Consider the following 21,648-nt stretch of genomic DNA (forward strand, 5'->3'; position numbering starts at 1 on the left):
ACACCTGACACATGTAAGCAATTGTAGGATCACTTACATGCAAATTGAAGGCTGGCTCTGCTGCTGAGGATGGACCCCCACATGTTGAAGGCCATGCACTGGTACACCCCGGTGTCTTGGTCCTTGTCCAGGTTGGTAATGATCAGGCTGCCCCCAGACATGTGACGCCGGTAGTCATTCCCCAGATCAATGAGTGTTCCGTTGAGTGACCATCTGGAAAAATGCAAACACAATCAGTAGCTGAGCCCCATGGAGATGCACACCCACGGTGTTTATCACAGATATCGATTTGATCAGTCCACCCCTATCTTGCTGAAATGATAAAAGGTGGCTTTGGTCCTGTATTTTAAGAAAGATATATGAATGTTGTGAATATCTCTTACAGCAAATTAGGAAGAAAGAAAACATTTCTTGACAATGTGTACCCCTGGAGCTCCCAGTCAGTTTGACTCCAGCTGTGTATTTGGTTTTGCAGAATTTGGTTCTGCACAATTCCAAAAGTGATCAAATCTCCTGTGGTGAATATTGATTTTCTCGTACTTGGATGGTGAAGTGACTTTATTTATATCTCAATTTTAATAACTACAACTAAGTAGGTCATCTGCTAGCAGGATATCTGAAAACATGTTTACAGATTTCCTTCACATTTTATGGAAATACAACATGCTGACAGACTTCAGTGAAATGTGGTGTATATTGCCAGGGAGCATCTGGTTTTGTGCATGTAACAATACAGGAAATTATGTTTCACAGCATAGTAAACAGCATCATTTTGAAATGCTATTTTTGGTGTTTTAGTGTTAGTCTATAGTGGAACAAGTAATACAATCTTTTATGTAAGTAAAAACAGCAATACCACAATTTAAAAGTAGTCTTTTACATATAGAACACTTACATTCAAAATCTTATTTAAGTAAAAGTATGTTATAAGAAAACCAGTTTGAATGCTGCCATGCTATTCAGTGGTCATTATGAATTGTTATCACAATATAAATATAGTTCAGGGGGAACCGCCTGTGCCTCCCAGGACATCAGGAGGTTGTTCTTGTTCATAACGTTGCACCCATTGTACATAGGTGGTCTCTGCTGGCAGTAATGGTGACCAAGCCACAGACTGAATTTGGGAACACAGTATATAATGGTGATCAATTCCAATGTGAAAGAAACACTGTGTTTTGTGTCCTTGACCATTAAAAAACTTTCCCTAAACCTAACCAAGTAGCTATGGTGCCTAAACCTAACCACACTGTGCCTAAGCCTCACAATGAATGTAAAAGAAGAATGCTCCATGTTTGTTATTGTATGTTTGTAACCACAAAAACAAAGGTTTTTTGGAATGGCAATGACTTACTGAACTTCCTAGTGGGTGGGTAGGGACCTGCTGAGAACTATGTTCTGACAGCAAGTGATAATGGGGCATTGACTGAATGATAACATCTCAAATGAGTGCAGAAAAAATACATATTACAGGTTTATAAATTCTTCATACATCTGCCAAACAGGGTTGCCAAGACTACGAGACCGACAGACTGAAAAATGACTGTATACTGATATACCATAAGCTCTCGGTTTGGAAGCTAACGCTAGCTAGCAGCTGTCAGCAGATGACAAACACTGCAGATGGATCAGTTTCTGTCCTGTCTGTCCTCAAACCTAACAGTATGGTATATGTTTGGATGTAGTTGAGGCATCTGATACTGTATGTATAGCTCTATGGGATAGTATTTATTTATTTATTTATTATTATAGATGCAGGCTATGTAATGTATACATCTATGACTGATAATGAGCACATTATGCATTTACCAAAAAATTCAACTTGATGTGACGTCAACTTCACATTCTCTATTAGCTCTTGCTTTTAACTGTTCATCAATTACTGTACATACTAGAATTTAAAAAAATTAATCCCTGGATTCTGCTGTATGTGCAATGTAATGTCAGCATTTTGTGTCATTAAAGTTGCAACTCTAAAGGATTGTGCATCCTTGGCAGAGTAATGCTCTCTGTGCCTTCTAATTGGTTTATGTTTACAGTTTTGTGTTTCTGACTTATTGCTTTGACATCTTATTACTCTATTGTCTACAGACCATTTCCTTCAAAGAAAGGTCATGATATGTGTGGTGAGTTGCAGATGTGACAGCTATTAATCACACTGACCAACAGAGACAACACACTGAATAATGTTGATGCTGGGCAATGAAAGCATGTTATATTGTACATAGTTCTCTGAAATCTATAGTTTTTGAGCCTGACATATTTGAAGTAAATGCAAGATGAGTGATACCTCCAGGAGTATGGAGGATAACAGGACCTTATCTCAGAGCATTAACACAGATGGAAAATAACTTTCCAATTCCTTCCAGGATTTGAGAAACTATTGGAATACTGAGCATAAATCTGCCTCAGCGACAGGACTGTGAAATGACAATTCCAATGATAAAAAAGGGGGAAAAAATCAATATCATTTTCCTTGTCCCAGGCAAACTAACAGTTAGGATGATGCTTCATGCAGTCTTAAAGCCAGTCATGGCTCTCCCCAGTTTCCTGCCTGACAGACTACAAAAGACAAAGCTGTCTTTCATCTTGTTGCCTGCATTATTCATCTAACAGTCTGTGCCAGTCACTTAATCTGACTGATACTGTCACTGTTCCAACTGTGATATTACTTTGAAACACCTTACACTTGTCTTGACAAAGCTCATACATCTAAAAACATATATGAAAATGTACACACTACGATACATAAAAGTGATTTTTGACTAAGTCCGCGTATTTCTTCATTTGAATTATTCCTAACTGTTGTTTTCCTCTTCTGTTTGTGCCAAATGGAGGATACATGTGTGTGCAAGAGGCAAGGAGGTTAAATGGAAAAGGATGGGAAGCTAGTCAGACTTGCAGCCACCCAGTATGACTGAACTTAATTGGATAGGAAGGGGGGCAGCCTAGAGCAGGCAACGGGTCTGGTGTGATGGTGTCTCTGCATGGCTAACACGATCAGTAAACCTACCACCTACTGTACCTAGTCTAGCTGGAGAAACACCTGAGACAGGACCTGATATCAGAAGACATGGGTAATCTGGCACTCTTGTTTGCCTTTTCATTTAAACCTAGAAAAGGTGGATGGGATTTCAAGGTAATGAAAAATGAACAGGATGAACGGGCTTATGTCATTTTGCCATAAGTCGTAAAACTGATTCCTAACATTAATGTAACCTGAACTATTTACAGGATAATTCTAATTTCTCTGTGTGTGTATGTGTAGAACATCAGCTACACTACACCGCTCCCTGTATTTCCTGGCTATTTACAGGATAATTCTAATTTCTGTGTGTGTATGTGTAGAACATCAGGTACACTACACCGCTCCCTGTATTTCCTGACAAGTTGTTAACAAAATAATAAACCTGCACTTGTAACTTTTCATGTGGCGATAGTGAGAAATGAGTGAAAAAAATACACACTCAGAAACCACATGAAAACACATCAGCAGAACACACTGTACACCACATCATTATAAACCATAATCAATATATACCTTCAAGTCTGACACTTCCACTGGATGGACAATTCTCACACCAGTGATTAAGCACAATTTCATGATGTCATTCTGTCAGGATGAATATCAGGCTTAGTCTCTGCTCCTGCAGCCTGACTTTGTGCTTCATTGATAACTAATGTTTCCGAAGAATTTCACTGATCAGTAAAGATTACTAACTGTATCCAAAAACATTCAGTTTCACTATTCACTGAAAACTGTGGAACTCCAAATGTTATGAAATATCAAAATATTTCAATAAATACAGATTTTTTAAATAAAATTGTAAAATAATCTATCACATTTCTAAAATTCTGTTCATTATTATAAAATTGTTATTATTGTTAAATAATATTAATAAGTCATTATCAAACTGTAAAACTATCTTGCCTGCTGTTAAAATGTTAGTGTGCCATTAAGGTTAATACACCATTGAGGAGTTTTAAATGCTAATAAGTCAGCAATCAAAGGTCAAGCATTTCTCATTTTCTAGCATGTCAACAAAGCTAGTAGGTAATCTGTAATTACAAATGTCATTTAAAAAGGTAATAAACCACAAGTAAGACATTGTAAATGTGGGTAACTCAGAAAGGTTTCCTACCATAATTTAATCTATTGAAATAAAAAGCAAAGGAAAAACTACAAATCAAGTGTCTGAAGGAGGATTTTCCACAACCTGGCAACCCAAACATTGTGCCTATTTATGTCATACAATGATCTATAGAGCATGGTCAGTTATTTATTACAGTACCATTAATAAATCTGTTAGTTACAATGTATAAACCACTCACTTGTTGTTAAGTTTAATTATGGCCAGTGATTATTGATTGAACCACAAAACTACAAAACCTACTGGTGAATGATTCTGACACAGGGGATGAGTGAATCATTCTTTTCTTCTTAAGACAATGAAACGTACATAGGGTTAATTTTTTCCTGTTTTAGAGCTGAGGGTTGTAACCCCCAAGGGGTCCCAGTTTAAATCTGGGAGGTCTCAAAGAAGATAAGAAACAAAATCACGTTGCATATTCCTGACATTTCTTTCATTTTTGCCCTTTTTCTTGTAGAATACTGGATAACTTTACTGGATACTCTTTGATTTCAATGGTCAAAAGCCATAAGATAGACAAAGGTCATAAGAAAGAGAAAGGTCAAGTGAAACAACTCTAGCAGGAACTGATGACCAGTTTTCTACTTGTGACCAGCCTTTCATTAATGAGCACAAACCATCATAGCAATATTTGAAATAGTATTTAAAGCTGTAGAAATCCTCCTTCCCAGTATAATTCCTTCTGAAATGGCTCAGAATGCATCAGTAAAACAGATGAGTGAAGCAGACAGAGTGGAGGTCTTAATGTTAGCGCAGCCCAAATCTGAAATGGCTCAGAAGGCATCAGTAAAACAGACGAGTGAAGCAGACAGAGCGGAGGTCTTAATGTTAGCGCAGCCCAAACTGAAACGCATTGGATCTAAGACCACATCAAGCCTGAGAGGAGCTTACACTAAGTCCAGGTGAACAGTCCTATTTGCTGCAGGCATAGGCTGATCTGAGCATGCTCTGAATGAACTCCCACTGACCTTGAGGTTCACATCAATTTTGCATGAGGTCTCCTCATCAAATAGACTGGGGATTGTGCTGCAGCAGTGGCTCACCTGGCTTTCCTTGAGGCCAGACACCCACTGAGACGGCAGTGACCGCACAGGCCACATATTGTTCGCACGCACAAACACACGTACGCACACACTTAGGCACACAGAGCTTAGAGCTGATAATGGAAATTCAACTGCTGACCACGGTACGCTCTACAGTTATGTTTAGTAGGCTACTGCTGATGCATTTTAATAAATTGATGTTCATTTGGCTGTCAAGCCAAATGTAACATGATAAATATTCTTAAAACCATCCTGTATCGGTGTGTGTAGGGGGACTTGTGTCTGTGTGCATCAGCTTGTAAAATTCTAGTGAAATATTAACAGACAGCAGTACATGTGCTTATGCATACTGTATACACACAGTCATAAACATTTGTCAGCAGACATAATATCAATTACACTTACAATTTATAGTCTGGATGTGATGCTTTTATTCAAATGAAAGGTAAAGTAAAAAAATGTGTATTCATCAAACAGGCTCAATAGTTCAAAGTCCATATATCTTCCTTGTAGAAAATCAAAAATATAGCCTTTATGTAAAATCATAGCCTTCCAGCTTATTCTATTGATTTTGGAATCATCTCATAAGCTCTCAGAGTTTTCTATAGGCTAAAATATAAAAGACAAGTAACCCTCCAAATGCTAAAAATTGATTTACTTTGAAACTGTTTCTACATTCAGTGCTGTTATCTGGTTCTATTCTGTGACTAAATTCATAACAAAACCATCTTCTAATCACACCCTCCCAGTTCTATTTATGTCCCTAATACCCTGTACCGACCCACAAACAAAGGTATAGTCATACATCTGCATTACATGATAGCAGACACCAGCCAGAGCACTTTTTTTTACTCTGCCATTCCAATCACTGCTGTGCCCTTGATCCTGTGTTACAGCAGATTCATAGTAAACACAGTGACAGGTGTATTCATAAAGCACAGCTCTGAGCCCTGGAGTGTGCTCTGGTGCTACACTGGACTATTTGTCAACTGAACAACTGTCAGCGTTCCCGTTTGTCTATTCGTCGTGTCACAGAGTGGGCGAGGTGAAGGTGGAGCGGAGCATCTGAGGGTTGAAAACAACATCAAACGGTGGGGGAGCTGCTAGCAACTTGTGTTACAGTCATACACATTAAAGTCAGCCTGCATTCTCATTTCATCATATCTGCTATGTGTGGATTTGCTGTAAGTCAGCCGGACAGAATTTCCAGACTTGTCAAACAGCCTATTAAAAGACTAATCCACCTCCATATCACCAGTCTTTAATTTTCAGTATATCACAGGAGGAATTGTGTGAGTAAGTTTTTAGTTTTAGTTCCACTTCCATAATCACAATAATAATGTTTCTTAATTTAGTGGTTTCCTGCATTTCCCAGAATGCCAGTCTGCACTGCATTCTGGTCTGCTGGGCGTTTGTGAGTGATGGATAAGCATCACTGGAAGGTGATGAGTCTGTAAAGCTTTCCCTCTTTGATTAGCAGTCCAACACCGACACAGTAACTGGTAATGATTTATCCCAATGAAAGGACAAGGCTGCTGATATTATATACAGTATATTTTTCATACTGTCAATCAATTCCATGAACAGAACAACACCAACAATGAACTGATCCTACTAACAAATACTGTATGTTCTGTGTAGCTAAAGCCTGATGTGCGACATAGACCTGTATCATTGTTCAATTATTGTTATATTTATAATATAAAAATTCATTATTTCTGTGAGTGATGTGTTCATTTTCTTTGATGACTGTAGGAACTCTCCTTTATTTTGAATCAATCCCACATCCACCATCTGGCTGATGTGACAGAAAGAAAATACTCCCAGATAAATGCACTTATTTCTGTTTGACTAACACTTGATTTAAAAAAAAAAAAAAAAACTACATTGCCCAGCTGTTTTAGGAAACCACTGAACCTACAAATGTAAGTATATATTTGGGAACATTTTTTTAACATTTACACTTCAGTAGGAACCAAAAGGCTGAGGCTGAGAGCCACAAAGGAAAAAGATTTCAGATAGTATTCAGAGACTGAATAATGCATTGTTGGTTTTGGTCTTTTCACAGGGTTTGCTGAGAGCGAGAAAAATATACACACACAGACACAAAACAAGGCTTATCCTTTAAATCTTTTTCCTTTTTGCTATTATTACAGCATACTACTACTGTAAAGATATAGTATACAGTAATACTTAATAGTAGTGTAAAGGTTCTTTCTAGAAACCTTTAGCATGTCACAGCCGAAATACTGAGGTGAGATTAATTTAAATAAAAAGGAAAACACACTTTTTATTTTTCTGAACAGTCTGTACAATGGAATATTCATGGCATCCAGTATTTCTTCTTTATATATAAAAAACATGGTCTGTTAATAGACTGGTAACCTTTTTTTTTTTGCCTGCTTTGAGGGGCAGCAACCAGACACAGTCAAACTGCACCCTGTGGCCCACAGCGGCCCCACCCTCACAGTAGGGGAGCATGAGGTGAGGCGCACACTGCAGGCTGTAAACCCAAGGAAGGCTGCTGGACCGTACGGCGTCCCTGGACGTGTGCTGAAGGACTGCACGGACCAGTTGGCTGGAGTCTTCACCAGGATCTCCAACCTGTCTCTGGCCCAGTCCACTGTCCCACCCTGCCTGAAGTCCTCCATCCTAGTTCCCCTGCCTAAGAAACCCAACATAACCAGCCTCAATGACTACCAGCCAGTTGCACTCACTCCAGTGGTGATGAAGTGTCTTGGGAAACTGGTACGAGGACTATGTCATTCCTCCCACTAACATCTGAACCACACCAGTTTGCATACAGGGTAAATAGATCCACAGAGGACGCTGTAGCCACAGCCCCCCTCGCTGTGCTGTCCCACTCGGAGCATCAGGAGAGCTATGCACAGCTGCTCTTTGTGGATTATAGCTTCACATTCAACACCATCCTCCCCTACAAACGGGTGGACAAGCTAGTGGACCTGGGAATTCCATCTTCCACCTGCACATGGATTAAGAGCTTCCTATCCGGGCGCTGCCAGAGGGTGAGAGTGAGCCCACACACATCCACAGCTCTAAGCCTCAGCACTGGTTCACCACAAGGTTATGTGCTGAGCCCCCTGCTCTACACTCTGTACACCCACGACTGCACCCCCGCCTACCACGGCAATACCGTTGTAAGATTTGCTGATGACACCACGGTGGTGGGGCTTATCTCTGGGGGGATGAGACTCCCTACAGGGATGAGGCGGAGATACTGATAGTGTGGTGGAGAGAGAACAATCTGCTCCTTAATACCTCAAAGACTAAGGAGGTCATTGTCAACTTCAGGAGGAAAAAAAACGACATCTTGCCACTGTATATCAGCGGGGACCCTGTGGAGAGGGTGCCGGTCTTGCGCTTTCTGGGAGGATCTGACCTGGGGCATGAATACCTCTGGACTGCTTAAAAGGGTCCAGCAGAGACTGTACTTCCTACAGGTGCTCAGGAAGAACAACATCTCCCAGAGACCACTGGTGTCCTTCTATCGGTGCTCCACTGAGAGCATCCTAACATACTGTATATGTGTATGGTACAGCAGCAGCACAGTGGCTCAGAGGAAAACACTCCACAGGGTCATTAATGTGGCCCAGGAGATCGCCAGCTGCCCTCTGCTCACTCTGGAAGAACTACACAGTTCCCACTGCCTCAAAAAAGCCCAAAACATCATTAAGGACACATCACACCCAGGACGTTCACTCTTTGAACTGCTGCCATCAGGTAGACGGTTTAGAGCAATCAAATCAAGGGCCACTAGATTCAGGAATAGTTTTTACCCAACAGCAGTTACCACCCTCAATGCTGCTAAAATGTAATATGCCTGTGTGTGTGTTGCGGGGGTGAGAGATCTGTTTATTTCGTTTTTTTAGTTGGTTAAGTTTTTTATATGGTCTTATTTCATATGTTTTGTTTTTTTTTCTGTTGCTGTACCGACTCTAAAATTTTGTTGTATATGTTACAATGACAGTAAAGGATTATCTTATCTTATCTTATAGGACTGGTTGCATGTTCATGATACAAACAAACAAATGCACTATGCTATACCTTACTGCAGCTGTGCTGAAAATGTCTGGAAAAACTTCATGTATATTTGGCCATTTTCACTGGATTCAAAAAATATTCTGAACCAAGGTAATATTTGATTCATAATTAATCATTTTAACTGTGTTAAATGTTGTAAAGTGGACTTCAACACGCATGGGATGTGCAGGAAAGCTGAAACACCTGATTCTAGGTCAGTGTTCAATGCTACAGGCTCATATGTGGCTCCACAAGAAGGGCTGACATCATCTTCTTTGACAAATTCAATACTGTGTGGCCCAATTTTCTGTATGGCTATTAAACCAAATGGATGAATTTATCCTAATAGCTGCAGTAACCGAGAGAATTAAACGTGTAGCTCTGAGTGTAATACCCTCTCGCTTGGCATATCTAATTATACAAATACCGTTCATTTGCAGGGTGTAGGTCTGTGCATAGTTTGCAGACTCTGGTGAAAGTCACCACATTACCACTTCCTGAAGGCATTTTTGCAGTATGTTCAGGATATTCTGAGGTTCTCAGCATTAGTGAAATAAATTTCCCAGCTTTTTATCACCAGGACAAAAAAGTTCTCTTCTTGCCCAAAGGGAAACAAGTCAAGGACAATCAGTGTCAAATAAACTGATGCAACCCAAATAAAGCTCAAAAAATCACTCTCTAAAAGGAAAATTAGGGGCAAGAATCTATTGCCTTTAAAAGCATTACCAGAAACGTCAATCCACAGCGGTGCGGGATTGCTCACTCAAACAACAATTCTTCCTTTTAAACGTGGTTTCATATTTTTTTTATCCATATCTGAGGGCACTGACTCCAAGCAGAGGAACTACTGACCTAGATAAATATTGCACATGTGAGATATGTGTGTTGTTTTGAACTACAAACAGAAGCTGAATGCTCCAAAGCTCCAGGTACTCCAGGCAGGACAACACTAAAAAGGAACTAAAAAAAGAGGTGCCATAGTTCTAGAGGAGGAACTAGAGGACAAAGTAAAACAAAAGCTTTATGTGAAATCAGAAGATTAGAAGTGTGGTCCTCCAATCATCACATAATGAGCATTAGAATTGGCTTCATCTTTAATCTCACACAAATCACATCGTAAGAAGAGTCTTTAATCTTCAGATAGACCAGTAGACCTGCCTGTTACAGTTGCTGTGCACACAAATTCTGCTCTACACTTACGTTTCATCAAACAATGTGTTTGTAATGAAAGTTTATACCAAAACTTTCCAGACTGGCTGTCTTTATACATAAGACACAATCTGAGGTGAGCACCAGAAATTTTACACTGGAATCTGCTTTGAAAGATCACTGATCCATTGTCCATATAAAAATATTCAGCAGTGATGCTTTAGTTTGAAAATAAATTAACAGCGATAATGTGTGTGTAACCACTCATAATATTCTGTGAGGTCTTACTCTAAAGAGAAAACCTCATTTGTGGACGTCAGAATGCTTTAAGTTGTGGATGAAGTGCAAATGACGGTTTCTGCTCCATCCTGGGGTAGTTCAGGTTGCATGACATGTATAATGATACCCCTCGCTGCTGTGCCTGGACTATGTTTTCAGTGCAGACACATTATAGGAAATGTAAGCATTTAACAGAATGTCACTCACAAGGTTACTGCCTCCCTCCCCTGCTTGCTGTGCATCTGCTTGGTGCTGACCAAGCTCTGAAACACAATCTACCACATAAAAACACCGCATGCTGCCATTTCCAGACAGGCTCCCTGCACTGTCACGGAATAGCCAGGGAGATATCAAAGGATCTGTGGTGCAATTGAATTGCTGGAATCTCCTTTTCTCTCCTAATGATTTCTTAAGCCACGCACCATTCTATAAATCATCAGCTTCATCCCTACTTTGACTTAAGTCTTATCCTTAATAGAGTTAACCTCGCTCATATCTGAGGTGTTGGCATATTCATTAACCACAGTGGTGACTCCCTGACTCTAACTCTACATCATAGCTAAGGCTGAATGTAGATAAGCTTTTTTCAATTAGAAATGGAGGCTCAATTAAGCAGTTGCTCTTTGAAGCCTGTATTTATTTATTTTATTTTTTTTTAGGATTTTTTTTTACGGTGTAATCTCTCTTGAGCATTTATGTTCAGAAAAAGTTGTTCTGTAACAAATCAATAGCAATCAAAGCTATTGGTACCCTCTTTGATTTCGGTGGAAGCAGCAGTGAAGACTCTCAAGCAATTAAACAGCAATGAATTTCCACTATGTGATGAGGATAAAGAGCCAAAGCAGCTAGAGAGCTGAGCTTATGCTTTTGGGGATTGTAACTTTGATGTGGTAATTTACCTGTACTGTGGAGGAGGGATCCCTTCTGCCTCGCACTTGATGGTAGCCTGCTGGTCTGGGGAGTTGATCGGTAAAATGAGGTCACTGGGCTCTGTCCTCCATCTTGGCCCTTGAAATATGACATCTTTTGTACAGGCTGGGTGAGAGGGGAGAAAGTCTATGATAGTACAAGCAAGAAACAAACATCACCCTGACCTCAAGAGAAAATACTGGAAGAATTCAGAAAAAGCACAGATGCTATGAGGACAAATGGTTAATCTTGCTGAAGTACAGCAATGTTTTTGACACATAGTGTGTATTACTTTTTCAGTATACTATATGTATTGTCTCCTGTTCTTTCCACAGCAAAGAGAGAAGTGCATTAGGACAATCCCTGTGATGTATTGTGTACATTAATTGCTCATCTTGGTGTGAGGAAAGTAAATCCTACTTGAGCCTGCCCTTGTTAAGCATTAACTGCTAATAACCCGACACTTAAAATAACAGGAAAAAAAAAACTGACCATGGCAGTTGTGTTTCTCCTCCAATGTTGCATACACTGTCACTTTATCAACATGATAAATCAATACTGTAAGATATGATTAATCTTCCTTCTTCAAAAACACCCATGTAAAAATGCAAGTAAATAAAAATGCCAGTTTCATTATTGTATAAATATTTGTCAGGCTAAGGTGTTTGAGATGCCTTAATGCTTTTACACAGAGCTCACCTATACTGACTGATACACCCAAACTGTTCAGTGTTAGTTACATGCCAGGAACAATATCATACTGATAGATAATTATAAGTGAATAATAAAGTTGAGTGCTAGTGTTGACTACTGATGTAGAAAGCCAGTTTTTACATACTTCATCAGTATTTATTGTTTCCCTATAGGTGACAGGGTTGATAAATAAAGCAGAATGATCTATTCTCAGAACATCTATGTCAAAGTACACATGCACCGGTTAATGGAGGCCATAAGGATGCACTCATCTGCCAGAAGCTTAAAAGGAAAGGAGGTGGAACACAAGCTGGTACTAAATGAAAGCAGAGTCAACAGACGGCCAGAGTAGGCCTAATTAATATCCTACTGCTAACAGACTGCAGCATGCGGCTAGCAGTTGTACACCTGGTTTTAACCGGTTATAATATGTCAATTAATCGACACATATTTCACTGTGTTGAGGAACAAGACAGGACAACACTCTTTTCAAAAGACTGTTGCACAATGAGCTATTAATTAATGATCGACTAATTGGCTTCATATTGAATGCACTCAGCAATATTGTTGAACAGCCTTTCCCTAATGTGACTTTGAATAAAATATCATATAGTCTACAACACCTAGGGCATCAGTTTATTTCTAAAATGGAAAAGGGCTAGACAACATGTCACTTCAAATATCATGGCTGTGAGGGTTTCCAAGTGTACAATCACAACAATGAATAAGAACTAGTACCTAGTGTATAAAAAGCAACTAAAGCTATGTTAAAGAACACTTGTCTGCCGGTGAGACTGCATTGCTCTCTTGGGTACTGGGTGTGAATTACCCATGAGCCAATTTGAATAACATTCATTGGGATTTACAATGTCATTTGAACTAGGGCTGACATTCTCATAGAGTGTCTGTGCTTCTCCTGCTCGATTCCCAGGTGACCACACAAGGGCAGAATGAAACACAGTGGCAAGTAGATTGTGCTAAAATGTGAGGCTGGATTCATTACATGGGTCTTGATAGTGATGTGGAGAGGCCATAAACACGAATGGGACTGGACTCCAACTTGCTTATGGCAGTGTCCTAGGGAACAGTGGCAGGGCATCACATTGAAGTACTGCACATGTAATTACTGCAAGTTTATCAGTGTAACATTTTGGTTGGGCAACAAAGAAATGTTGTAAAGTCACTTACAATTGTTCTGATTTTGTCTCTTTCTCACAAATGGATGAAGCTCTATAAGCTCCGCTCACTAAACATGGGCTTCTATTTAAAACCTCTAACCTTAGAGACATGCATTTAGTTTGTAGAATGACACAAACAGAACAGTAATATTATTCTCTGGTGGATAAGCATTAGAAAACAGATGTTGTTGTGACATAAACCATGACAACAAGTGCAGTGCAAATAAAACATGTTAAAACATCTTACCTGCAAGGCATCCAGTGATTGATAGTAGAATAATTTGTCTCCATGGTAACATCATCTTTAGTTGCCAAGGGCTAATAAGACTCTCATCCAATTGCTTGTGAATGGAATGTTCTCCCTTGAATGCAAGAATTTTAATCTGAAGGAAAAGTAATTATGGATGTGATTAAAATATGACATTTTGATCTAAATATGACAAGTATCCACAAGCAAAAAAGATGATTATAGCACCAGTAAGTTACATAATTGGTTCTTATTGTTTGGGAGTTACTTTAAGCAAAGAGAAAGTGAATCTTGAGGAAGTGAGAAGCGACAGGGGAGTAACAGCAACAGACAAAAACTTGAGGATGCGAGCGCTGCAGCAGTGCAATTTTTAGGTGGCACCAAAGAAGAAGCAGCTGTTAAATGGATATGTTTTCTCTTACTGTGCCTGTTTTTCATCCTGCCTAACAAGCTCTATTCTGCAGCTTTAAAGAGATGTGAAGAAGGAACTGATTGACCTCAAAAGATACTTCTGTCTTCCTATTTGTCTATTAATAGGAGCTGGCAGACCGTGTACCACCACTCAAAATAATGCCACTTCATACAATTGAATGTAAGCAAACTGTTTTCATTTTTATACACATGTATCACATTCCCTTAGATCAACAGGAAATACAAGAAGGTCGCATGCTAATACAATATTATGATAAATATTTTAAATTTTCTTGTCAGCTATTAGTATTGACTGATATAGCAATGAACACTGTTAAAAGGACAAGAATTTTCTCAGCTTCTATCATTTCTACCAAGGTATTTATCCATTTAAAGGAGCAATCCAACAATTTTAGATATCAACATCTGTTTACTAGTTGGGTAAAATACAACTCAGCCTGTGAAATAGTTTGTTTTGAGGAGAATACTGTGTTGAGCATCAGTGCATTCATGACTAATGCATTATAGCACGGCAATTACATTTTCTAGTAACAAGAAGTATAAGAGGCTACATTTTGAAATGTAGTAATTACATTACAGTTACTAATCTCAGTAATGATGTTATATGACATTCTGTGGGTGGGCTTGTTGTCTTATTTGCCAGGAGATGGATTAGACATTTGAATATATTTATTTTTGAGACATGTTAGCTCAGCACAGGGAAGCAGCTAGTCTCTGCCAAAAGAGGCCAAAAGAGAAGACACCTTAACTCCAAACTTGTCTATCTTAGATAGTGGACACCTAGTAAACCTAAACTCAGGAATGACTTGGTTTTGATTAGAACTGGGTGGTGTGTGAATCACATAGCTTCAAAGAGAAGGTGGAGTATAAAGTGTCGTGTGCAGTGACTTGGGTCACAAGAGTGGCAAGAAGGGTGCTGCCAGGGTTGCACCTTGAACACGGGCCACCCCTGGGGCCCGTGTTCATGTTGCATGTTGGAACTACTGGGCTCAGAGGAGGTGGGGATGAGGAGGCTCTCAGACCTTCAGATATAAACCACAAAAGCATCTTATCATGTTCTGTTTTATTCTGATGAGCTAAATGTTGTGAATGAGATTGTGGATCATAACCAGGATCACATTCAGGCTGTAAGGTTACATAAATACAAATCTAACAAAATTGAACTTAAACAGTAATTTTAGAAAACATCCAAAACTTGTTGCATGTGAAAAACTGGACAGAATTTTGGCCAAACATTCATTTTATGTAAGGCAATATGCTGTATGTTATTTCCATGCAAATTGTATTGTAAACAAACACATGCTATGTAGACCCCCCTTACTGAAAATATGTTCCTGCACGCATGACTTGGGCTAATCAGCTGTAACTAATAAAAAGCAAAGTTCAACCTACTGCTTGTAAATGTGACAAAAAGTATTACATGATACTGTATGTGCAAATTCAAAACTCAAACTTAACTCAGTCACTGCTGCAAGTTGCTCTATCTGCCAGCTAGGCACTTGTTTGCTAACACAAAATAAAAAAATATAGCATACCATGCTAAATGAATAATCATGACACTAAATCATCTGGGAAATAATGAGAGGAAGGGTTTGTTTGCTGACTTTGTAAAATTCAACTACCTTTCAGTAGTAGCCTAATTCATGTGAGTCAGCAGAAGCGCTGCTAATAAACATAACAATATGCTACGTTGGTTTGATTCAAATTCATTCAGTTATTAAGTGATAGTTCTAATTTGTTGTGAAGTAACTTTCGAATGTTGCTTAGGATAGAAAGTTTGTGTTACAAACCGCATGGCAGAGTCAAGTAGCTTCTGGTTGCATTATGGGAATTGTAGTAACAAGTCAGGATTTCTCAGCTTCTGTTGCATTGATTTTGATCATTGTGTTTAATCTGTCTCTTGTGAGTTCTCCACATTTATTGAAACATGATATTAAAATGCCAGCATACTGTACCCCTTTAACATCAGATATCCCATCTAACTAGCGATCAGTGACCTAAATGGCTATTAAAACTTTCCTAATGTGGAGGTGGAACTGAGAGCTTTTATAAGTGGCACATGAAGGGCTTTGCTCAAGCTCTGACCTACATCACAGTAAGTGGAAACTGATATGCTCTGCAGGATTAAGAATTCAACCCAAGCTCTTCATCCTTACAACACAACCCTGTTGTGTGGATTAACCCAGGGCTATCTGTGGAATTCTTGAAACAGACCTAAATAGTAACCACCCAGTTGTTTCACAAATGTGTGACTCTGGATTGTTGCTGTGGTTCCATATGAAAAGCATGGACATATAATCTTATGTTGAGGTATGAAGAGCAGTAGAGTCTACAGGGTAGGAATTTATCTTTGCATTTTGCTTGATCATAACTTAAAGACCAGTGTTGCCTTAGTTCAACTGTCCTGGTGCTTCATGTGAGGTATCAGTGAGAATCAGGGTCGATTTCTTAGTGTCTTTCAAAATTTAGGGGGCGTATTACCACTCTAAAAACCCATCACATTGGATTACACGGTTTGAGAATCTGCTGTAGCAAAAAACTCAAACATTATGCTCCATTTTTCTGTTTGAGTGAGGCATTAACTTCCATCCTCTTTCTGGAGGATCCGACCTTGTCATCCCAACCCATCAGTCCAAAATGTTTCAAGATCGTGAGAAGACAAACTCCTTCAAAAGTCTATCTTTGCAAGTTGAGAATTACATAGTTCATGCCACATACTCTGCTGATATGATGGATGCTTGTCCCTGAGCAACATTTTCATTTCTAAGTGTTCTCTTTGTGTATTTGTTTCTGAATTAAAGGTTCATTAAAAGGCATTTTTATACATCATCTTTTCCAGCCATTGTGTAAGAAGTGTATGTCATCCTGCCTTGAAGAACCTTATTTTGAGTAGTCCGCTATTCAGTGGCTGTCTTTAGAAAGCTCAAGTGCCTCACTATGCTCCAGTAGCCTTTTCAGAGCGTTTTATGTGGTTAAAACTTAACATTCTAGGGAACACATTGAGTACCTGTCTTTTTTTTTCTTCTGAAAACAGAATTGTCTAAATTGAAGAAAGAATTATATCACTTTTGACCTTCAAAAGACTGCAACCGTGCCAAACCTTGCAGAGCTAAATATCGGCTGAAGCTTTAGCATATCCACGAGAAAAGAACAAAATAAACCGAAAACAACTCCTTCTGGGCTTTTGTGGCAGTGAAGCTGAGATGGCATTTTCATCTTGGGCTTTCTCAACTGAAATGATGAGCAAAAGATTGCTCTGCCAAATGTAATGAGGCATCACACTCTCACCTCCACAGAAGCTAAACCTAATGGAAGTCATTGGCTAAACGCATTCCAGAGTAAATGAGATGAGTTCTTGGTTAGTGGGTCTGTTGTTTGGCACATAATTGATAGGAGAGGTGGTTAAAGGCACCCCCCCACCCCACCCTCACCCCACCAAGGGCAGCATAATTGCAAAAGAATCTAATAAGGGAAAGGAGAGAGTTTCTGTTGTAGTGGTGTGCACACTCAAGGTCTGTATTCAGATCAGATGCGGTACAAAAGCAACACACAGCTTAGAAACCCACATATTAGATCATGAAAAAAAATGTCAGTGTCAAAATGGAACACCAGTGGCACAACTGGTATGAATACGCAACTCATTCATTTCCATTTAGTTATTGCCTTTATGACTATCTGCTGCCATCTCCATTAAACCATTCAGCAAGAGAACCTTGGAGACAGGGATCCACCACAAGGGATGGACTCAATCTGAATACACAGCTGCTCTGTGCTTTTGCCAGTGAATGAAGAATTCACAATCAAGTGTGCCCTGATGCTTTCTAATTTACTCTGACTGAAGACCTGCACAAGTCTATTCCACATTAGCCTGGGAGGATTTAAAAAACTGAGGTGATTAAGAAATGTACGCAGAGCTTACTGTCTGTATTTCATGGCTCAGGCTGCGGCGAAACACTTGATAAAATAAAAAGAAGAATAACTGAAATGAGTAATTGTTCATTATTGATTGCGCCTTAACTAATTATCTAAGGTGAGTGATTAATGCTTCCCATGGCAAATTACACATTATCGTTTCAAATAATGAGGCATTTCATGTAATTGCCCCCACAATGCAATCTGAACAGCAGTTACATTGACACTGACTGAAAGAACTGACTGAATGCATATTCTCACCAGACGTTTCTTTCATTTCAGTTCATCCTTGCAGGAAAAAGTAGCCACTTTATTAGTGTGACTGATGTGTCTGCTGTGCATGTAGAGTATGAATAGCGAGCATGATTAGAGTTATGGCTAAGATCAGCTTTGAATGAATATAACACTGAATATGAGCATGAGCTCCAACCAAATATGTCTGCTTGTAAGATTTGACTCAAGAGAAAGCTGCTAACATATAAAGATTTTCACACTAAATACATACAAAAAAAAAAATCACACTGACTTATAACCTCTTGGAACATCTGTTTACCACAGTATTACCAGATATTGGGGCAGGACACTCAGCAGACATTACACAACTGTGTATTTTCATGCAAAAAAAATCACTGAATCCCTGGAAGACAGTGGGATGCCCCTAGTGACTCCCTCCAGTGTTTAACACGGCCGCATCCCTTAGCTGCTGCCTAATGCAGGGACAAGAGAGTAAGTGCACTTAAAAGAGAGGGGTGCAGTGATCCATTTCTCAACCCCATCATCAGCCAGGCACATACCTTGATACGGCCACAAACACATGACTGGAGGTCAAAGATGAGGAGCAGAAGACACTCAGTCGGGCTCTTTACATATTTTTTATGCTATCCAATCCATTTCACAGCATTTTTGGAAAAAGAAAGTGAACTGTGCAATGTAATTGCCACTCAGGTTCAATCAGGAGGGGTTTTCGAAGCAAATGGTACTACAATCCCAACTCATCCCTGCACAGCCATGCTGGATATTGGTGTGATATAGAATAATTCACTGCATGGCTACAAAGGCATGTTTCACCTCTCATTTGGCTACTGCTTATTATTCTGAAAATATGTGCAAAGGATCTATAAATAAATATGAATAGAGCGGAGAACAGTTACAATCCCTGCTGAATAGTAAGGATACTTTGAAGATAGAGCAGCCTGAGCATTTTCCTCTCACTGCTGGGTCTGTCCTTTTTCCTTTTGCAGTCTTGGTAGAAGGGAAAGGGGGGGAAATCTTGTGTGCAGACCACTGATGGCCAAATATTTGCTTTCCAGAAATGAAATGAGAGTGAAGCTAATCTGCTATGATAATTTCTCTAATAACATTCCCGCTCCAACTATCATAATCTTGTCAGAATAAAAAAAAAAAAACTACACAAGTATCAGAATATTAAAGGACATTCAAATGCAATCAAATGACTATTTAGAAAATCTCCAAGAGCACCAAGTCTTTCCTCTGCAGGAAACAAATTATTGCCTTAAACAAGTTAGAGCTTTTTTCTAAGCGAACAGCACTGATGCCGTTTGTCTGTGTGACTGAGCAGAGCAACACCATATGGACTTTGTCCTAGATGAGGGAAATGAGCCCCAGCAGTAGAAATCCCAGTAGGACCATCCAAACCATTTGAGGCTCATCTAGAAATGCAGTAATCAGCATCATGCATGTGTGATCACTATCAGCACGCACAGCCTGTCTCAGTGCCCCTTTCAGAAACGCATCTCGCTGCAAGAATGAAGATGTTTTTTAGTTTATTTTTACTTTCTTCTGTGTCAAATTAGGTTGCATTTGCTGCTATTTTCTGATGAGGTAAAGCAAACTTAGCAGCACACAGTTCCTTACGCAGCCAAATTTAAAGGCAGAAAATAAGGTGCCAGCATGCTGATGATTTTTGACCAGATACTTACTTGTTCTAGGATGTAATTTTTTTCCTCTTCATTAAACTGCTTTGATTGTAATTCCACTCTCCGTTAGATGTGATATTTCTGGTACCATTGAGCGGATAACATTTTTTCACAGCAACTCTTGTACACTTGTACACAGCCAAAGAAGAGGTTGCTCTCTGCTCCAGCACTGTTTGCGCTCTTCACTTAATTGTGCTTCGTCTAAGTGCGTCTCTTGGTCTTCGAGGATGGGACTAGCAGTAGCCTCTACCTCGATAAATTCCACAATTAATGAGTGAATATTCTGTCTGAGGGTGGTACGCGTTACGCCGAGAGGTTCCTCGAGCTCCGGGTATTACACTCCACAAGATGCGGCCAAGAAGCAGAGAGGACAGCGATGCCTCTGAGCGGAGACTTACACTGTGCGCATCCCCGGGCTCTGCTCTCTTTGTGCGCAGGAAGAAGCGCCCACTGGTGACGCGTGAAAACACCCATCGCAGCCCAGTAATGCGCCACCAGCCTATGAGCACCTGCCATTCCTCTGCTTAAGTGAGTGCACATTTAATCTCGGGATACTCATCGCTATGCTGAAAAGAGATCAAGTGGACAGATCCAAAAATATTCGGTTTTGAAAAGAGAAGGAAACACTCTGGAACATTCTGAAAACGAACTAAATAATTACCACAATAACCAATCAATCAACATGGAATCTGATTTAGTCAGTGAAAATGTTTTTGCAGCGTTTCGTGGTGAATTTATGCAAGGTCTTTGCAGTAATTGTGAATCGCGGTTGCAGATCAATAAAAGCAGGTTAGAGGTTGGATTAAAAAAAAAAGTAATGTGCATTAATAAAGATAACCGTGAAGATGATTGTATGATGCTTATACATCGAATCAGTAATCAAGAATCGCCTTTATTAGATGTGGAATGACCCTACATAGCAGCCAGAATCGTGTGAGAGGATTTCATCCTGAAGCATTACTGCACTTAAAAGTAGCCTACAACACTACAAACTGTGCCGTAGAGAACCACGCAGACAGGTGCTTTAGTGCCTTTGGTCTATAAATATAATGTCACCCAATTTAAATTGCATTGTTTTCGTGATGCAACCATCCGAAATCTCACAGTTTTTTTCCCCCACAACTCTCTTAAAAAGTCTTAGTTTGTCTTAGTGGCATTCAAACATATGTTTATAATGAACACTTTTGTGAATGATATTAGATTCTTGTTACTATTCACATCTGAGACAATAATAGATTGTTGTTCTGCCCAAGCAGATTGACCCACAGGTTCAAAAAATATGCCCTCATTGTAAAGAAAAACACAGACCAGATCCTCTTTGTTTGAAGCTGCACTCATCAATAACTTTATATTAACACTGGATTCAATTACTATATTTTAATGTGAAAAGAACTGAAGTCAAAGACCCACAGTGAAGTATTAACCAGGGACAATGGAGATGAAGATTCGTTTTTATCTGTAATTTAGAAAAGGTGTGTTACTAGTATAGGTAAATGGTTAGCATGCTCTGAATAAACACTTTGAAAGATTTCTTGTGCCTAAAATAAAAAGAATCTGTTAGAGTCTGTCAGAGGACACCCACTCTTTGAAACGTGTGCATGATAATTGTCCACTTCACTGGAAAAAAAATCTCAGTTCCCTTAATTGGCTTAGTGTTTGCCTGACTTGTGTCTTTTCATT

General features: G+C 39.4%; 1 protein-coding gene across 1 annotated transcript in view; it reads right to left on the bottom strand.

The window, feature by feature from the left end:
• The window catches only part of cntn3b (contactin 3b), a 77,039-nt gene extending 56,584 nt beyond the window's left edge, over positions 1 to 20,455 (bottom strand). Inside the window, exons 1-4 of the mRNA XM_020592993.1 lie at positions 19,972 to 20,455; positions 13,688 to 13,823; positions 11,560 to 11,695; positions 38 to 213 (exon numbers count right to left, since the gene is read on the bottom strand). Of these exons, the coding sequence (XP_020448649.1) occupies positions 38 to 213; positions 11,560 to 11,695; positions 13,688 to 13,742 (367 nt within the window). The 5' untranslated portion in view covers positions 13,743 to 13,823; positions 19,972 to 20,455. The remainder of the gene's footprint in view (positions 1 to 37; positions 214 to 11,559; positions 11,696 to 13,687; positions 13,824 to 19,971) is intronic.
• Between the last annotated feature and the right edge of the window lie 1,193 nt (positions 20,456 to 21,648).

This window comes from Monopterus albus, unplaced genomic scaffold (assembly GCF_001952655.1).
Source record: "Monopterus albus unplaced genomic scaffold, M_albus_1.0 scaffold18.1, whole genome shotgun sequence".
Lineage (NCBI taxonomy): Eukaryota > Metazoa > Chordata > Actinopteri > Synbranchiformes > Synbranchidae > Monopterus > Monopterus albus.